Raw genomic sequence first — 6,000 nt, 5'->3', positions numbered from 1 at the left:
TCTTAAGTTTGAATTTTGCCCTGTAACATTAAATTCAAAACTTCCTCTTTGGGATGTTTTGGAAATTGATCACATCTTCACTAAATTTATCCGTTTGTATTACCACTTTTCTGTTTACGACTAAATAACCTACGTTGACTTCACAGGTTACCATGAAACCTTGACAAGGTCATCTGTTCTACCCCATATTATGAGCTCCAAGATGTCTGCTCTGATATCTGTTTTGCATCATATCCTGTTAGAAAACATACTGTTCGTAAATGCATGCTAATCCCTGTTCTTGTGGCCACTTGTGGTGAGACGCTGTCTAAGCATTTGACCTTTCTGCACAAATACGTCATCTTTGAGCTCATGACCATTTCCTCTTTCTGCACTCCATCCATCAATCCATCCATCCATCCATCCATCCATCCTCTTAAAGATGGGACGATCGCAATAGTCTCGTCCAAGCTGACTACGGAAGAGAAGGCGGGGTACACCCTGGACGTGTCGCCAATGGGTTGCAGGGCCACACAGAGACAGACAACCTTTCACGTACACACTGACCCATACGTTTGATTTAGAGTGACCGGTTCACCCAAACTGTATCTTTTTGGAGGTGGTTGGGTGGAAGAACCCATACAGACACGGGGAGAACATACAAACTTTGCACAGAAAGGAATCGATCTAGGAACCTTCTTGTTGTAAAGAAACAGCGCTAGCCAGTGCGCCAGTGTCTTGTGAAAATCAGTTGTGTCCACTGCCACTGGACGGTTGTCAAACTGATTACATCTGTTCCATCACTGCTCAGCTTGTTGGTCGCTCATTGCTCATCTCACTTGCATTTTCAATGACAACGGCAGAGAATCCATCAGGACACATTGTGGTGAAAACGATCATTAAAATCAATATCAAACGGCGAAACCATCGGCGCTGCTGCTGCTGCTGCTGCTGCAGCAGAGGCGGAGGCATGGAGAGTCTTTTGCCTCATCCCTGATCTATCCATCTTCAAGCAGGAGCTGGGCATGGGATCAATATGCTGCAGGCAGCTCATATTTCACTGTAAGCCCAGCAGGGGTGAGTGAGCAGAGGGGGTTAGGGGGGGAAAGGAAGATGAGATGATGACATGGTTTTTGGGGGTCAGTCTGGAGCCCAGGTAGTGTAGAAGCTGAAACAGGTGATAGAGATGCAACCAAAGGTGAGAGCAGGGGAGACTTGTGTGAAGAACAAGTCAATAGTGCAGCAGAGACTTATTCACTACTTACAAGGCGGCACAGACTGACAGCTTGTCGATTCGGTGAATACATAATGAACGTTCCTTTATTCTCCTCTTTCTCTCTAACCTTTCTCTTCTCCTTTATACTCTTTATGTCACCTCCTTTCTTCCTCTCATCCTGTCACCTTGCTTCCTCTCCTCTTTTTTGGAGCAATAGTCCAACCCTCCCTCAGATCCGTTCTTCTCTCACCCCGTTTTTTTTTTTTTGTGTGTTCCCTGTCACCGACTCATGTATCCTATCATCCCGAGAGCAAAAACAAAGAGTTGTATGAAAGGCGCTTAGTTGCATTTCTTCCTACCCCTGCTGTTGCCGTGTCCTAATGATGCAAATTTTAGGTCGGCTAACGAGCAGCAGATACGTTTTGGGATGAAGTTTGCCTCATGGCTCAAGCGTCCTGTCTCATGAATAAAAGTGCTTTGTCAGCCTCAAGATGTGTGTACCTCTCTCTTAAAATATGACCATTACAGATGGCGCCTTCTCAAATTACATGCAAAGAGAAAATAAGAACAATAATTTGTCCTCGGCAATGTCTAAAAGAGAAACTGAGCTTTTATTGTGAAGGTAATGAAAATTAAATTAAAGAATTCAGATACACACACACACACACACACACACACACACACACACACACACACACACACACACACACACACACACAACCTTTTGACCTCAGGTTCATTCTTGCTGTCACCCAACACACCAGCCTCCAGAGGAGAGTGAAAACAAAACGCTAACTGTGTTATAAAATAAATCTTATGACTGCTTGCATTTCCCTCCCTCCCCAGCTCCGTGGTTTAATCCTCCGTGCTTTTGCCCTTCAGTTTTTCAAAGACAGCCTGCGGGCTAGAATTGCCCTTTACTGACTTGTGGCTGACAGTGAATTAGTTCTCTCTTGTCTCCACCCTTTTATCTGTGAGATCATACTCTGAGAGGGTCAAGATCAATGGTGCTCCCTGCAAATCTGCCCAGATTCTGGGTGCTTCTCATTGACCTTACAAAAAGGTAAGCGAACACACCTACGATCAGTTCGCAGATGTTTAAGTGGTAACAGGTAAAGTTGACATCAGTGTTCACTAGCAGCTAAATGGTAGAGTAAATGGTTCATTTCAGGCCCTCATGCTCAAACCGTGATAGGGTTGATTTTCTAGAACGATCCAGGGTAAACCACATGTCCTGTACCCCCATGACATGGAGAAGAAGTAGTTACAAGTGATCCAAGCTGGTCAAGTGCTTGTGAAAAAGGTCTTTTCACAACAGTTTTGCATACTTTTGACATTTTTTTTTCTTACAGTCCAAAAAAAAAAGAAACTCTAAAAGACTTACATCTATGGGTGTGCAGCAAGCAACAAGGTGAAGAATGGCTTTGCTGGATAGAACAGGCAGGAATCTGGACACCACAAATTTATGACTAATCCAAAAGAAAAAAAAAATCAGATATGGAATAGCACTGAAGGCGTTCACATGGGGGACAGTTTTTCATAGGGATAGGCTGCAATGATAAATAAATCATCAGCACACTGACAGCAACACAGTAAATATTAGTTTTGTATGTATGTGAAATATTCACACTGAAGTCCATAATGGTGCTGCATCAAGATAATAAAAGCAGGAGAAGCAGAATGTAAGTGATGTTATGACCCTCCTTGGGCCTAATACAGATCAAGACAGCGCAGACAGCAGCCTGGTCCAGGTCCAGCTGATGCTCACACCCAATGGGATCCCTGTGAGACCCGCTTCAACAAGATGGATGGCAAGTGCTGTGCTTCAAACTGGGCACACTCAGCCCAGACATCATTTGCTCCAGGCTGAATAAAGAGAGGTGGCCCCTCACCTGCTCTTCCCTAATAGTAGGCGCTGCCTGGCTGACAGCAGCCCATAAATAACCCAGTCGGCGTGTCGCTGGAAAGAATACACTCACCTGAGCACACTCACTCAACAGGATCACCAGGGAAGCAGGAGATGCAACGGCTGCATTAATGGAATTCCAACACGAGTATGTGTGGAGGGGAAAGTCACAGAGACACACTGTGACCTTTAAATGGATTATTTTTCACAGGACTGGAAATCCACGGTGGATTTGGTATAGATAATGTAGCCTTACAGAAGTTTGTGTTTGATTGACTGAATTATTTTTCAGTTAACAAACACTTCCAATTTAGCAACTTAAGCTGCCGCTTCTTAAAAGCCTGTTTCTGTTCTCTCTTTCTGCCCTCGTCAGACGCGATAAAGCAAAAGCTGAATACATGGAAGACAGTCAGAGAAAATGATCACACAAAGAGACGTTTCTTCAGGACATCTTTTATTGACGCTGTCACTTGATTTGTAAAACAATGAAATCCCATATTTAATTCAAAACATGACAAAATAAACACGCGATAGTTACTGTATCTTATTGTTCTTGTATAACATTTCATAATATAGTATACAGTATATAATATTAATAATATTTAGTACATTAGAAATTGTGGTATAATTATTGTGTGTGATTTCACTGTTCATGCTTTTTATTTACATTTCACTCATTATACCAGTTTTAGCTTTTAGAAGTAAGGCCATAGCACGAGGCAGATCCATATAAAGCCACATCTACATATTATGTGTGCATAGATCTGGGAGCAATGACGATTTAGTTGATGATCAACTCACTTTTGCAAACTTCCTGATATAATGCACTAATTTTTGAATTATATTTTCCTTTTATTTATTGGTTTTTAGTGTTTTTGAAGCACTTCAGTTCTTTCATCTACTGAAAAACTGTAAAATGTTTGAATGTGATTGAAGTGTTTATGCAAAAAATCTTCTTCTGAAGCACTGAAGTGCTTTCATCTAATGTAAAATTGTAAAATGTTTGAATGTGATTAAAGTGTTTTTGCAAAAATCAAAATCAAATGACGATGACCAGAAGAAACACCGCATAAAAATTCCACCTCATAGAGGAACGAGAGTAAGCCTATCTGGAACTCTCGCGATAAGACGTGAGTAGCGTACGTCATGACGTCACCGAACCAAGATGTCAGCCACCTCGACGCTTGGTTACAGTTGATGTACAAGAATTTAGTTATGTGTACAGCTGAGAAGAGAAGTCTGTGAAAGGGGACCATGAACAGTCGAGAAGTTTTGGCGTCGCTGCTGGTGAGAATGTTTCTATTTTTCCACCAGGTGACTTTTATTTGAGGCTCCACGCCGAGTGTTACCGCTTGACCGGTCGGTCGTTACTTTGACCGGTGGGACATGGAAGACGTGACATCATAACAATTACAACTAAAACAATATTAATAATAATAATAATAATAATAATAATAATAATAATAATAATAATAATAAGAGTTTATCACTTAAGAAGAAACGCATTCAGATAAACTTTCTTATGTAATGAATATAAACTAATGTACTTCTTTAACTTTTGGCAGGTGTACCATACAGTATGTATCTACGGTACTACATACTAATTACTGCATATGGTAATATATAAGCTTCAGGAAATACCCAAGGGTTAGGATTCGAGTCCCGTGTTCGTGACAAGACTGTTTATATGTGTGCTCACATAAAAGGGGCACAGCCTGAGGTTTTCGTTCAATCCACTGGACGTTAAGAAAGTTCTCTTCGTCGTTTGGTCTCTCAGGTGATTGTTCATCAACAACGCGTTTAGAAGGATTATGGATTCACTTTGGTCGATCGTGGGAAGATTTAGTTTTCGTGTAAATACACTTTAATGTAAATTTAATTTTTAAATTACATTTTTTGAATCTTAATAAATACATTTTAGTGCACACAATTGTTTTGATAGATAAACGAAGTGTCCGAAATTGTTGTAGTCATCGTCGCATACTTCTTATAAAAGTTATTATACTGTAATTAAAGGCTACTGCTGGCCCGCGTTAAGTGTTCATATTCCTTCACTGCCTGTGATTGGCTGATGGTTGATGGGAGTGACATGAGTCGGAGTCAGAGCCAATCACAGGCAGAGGAGGTGAGAGAGGGCGGGTATTGTGTTTGGGTACCAATGTGCAGTACACAAAATTGGTAGAAACATTTAGCCACCACACTGGAGCGTGGGCGGCTGTGAGGTTCAGACATCACAGCTGGTCATCAATACATGTCATGAACGTGAAAATGAGTGTTTCGTGTTTTTCAGCCTCTGGGAACCTGAAGCTGTGCTGAACTACCTTCAGGATGGTTGAACGTTGTTTTTCAAGTTGATCTGGATTAACAACCATGTTTAACTAAGTTTGTATGTGTAACTCTGAAACTACAACAGAATAGTATATATCTAGTATATATAGTAGTTATATATATAGTATAATACTATAGTATATATATAGTATAGTAGTATATACACTCAACAAAAATATAAACGCAACACTTTTGTTTTTGCTCCCATTTTTCATGAGACAGACTTAAAGATCTATAATTCATTCCAGATACACAATATTTTCATTTCTCTCAAATATTGTTCACAAATCTGTCTAAATGTGTGATAGTGAGCACTTCTGATTTGTTGAGATAATCCATCCCACCTCACAGGTGTGCCACATCAAGATGCTGATCTGACATGATTAGTGCACAGGTGTACCTTATAATGCCCACAATAAAAGACCAAAAAGACTGAAATGTGCAGTTTTGTCTCACAGCAAGATGCCACAGATACCACGAGCATTGAGATTTAAGATTACACAAGGTAAAAGGTAAACTACAGGAAACCAAAATGAGATAAACCATGTTTGCTCCCCCTCTTCCTCCTTCC

At 40.7% G+C, this 6,000-nt stretch overlaps 1 protein-coding gene across 1 annotated transcript in view; it reads left to right on the top strand.

Moving 5' to 3' along the window:
- Positions 1 to 4,250: 4,250 nt before the first annotated feature.
- The window catches only part of slc25a26 (solute carrier family 25 member 26), a 44,475-nt gene continuing 42,725 nt past the window's right edge, over positions 4,251 to 6,000 (top strand). Inside the window, exon 1 of the mRNA XM_068316138.1 lies at positions 4,251 to 4,388. Within this exon, the coding sequence (XP_068172239.1) occupies positions 4,356 to 4,388 (33 nt within the window). The 5' untranslated portion in view covers positions 4,251 to 4,355. The remainder of the gene's footprint in view (positions 4,389 to 6,000) is intronic.

Source organism: Antennarius striatus, chromosome 5, assembly GCF_040054535.1.
Source record: "Antennarius striatus isolate MH-2024 chromosome 5, ASM4005453v1, whole genome shotgun sequence".
NCBI lineage: Eukaryota > Metazoa > Chordata > Actinopteri > Lophiiformes > Antennariidae > Antennarius > Antennarius striatus.
The sequence above is the reverse complement of the archived record's forward strand: the minus strand, read 5'-3'. Positions and strand labels throughout refer to the sequence as shown.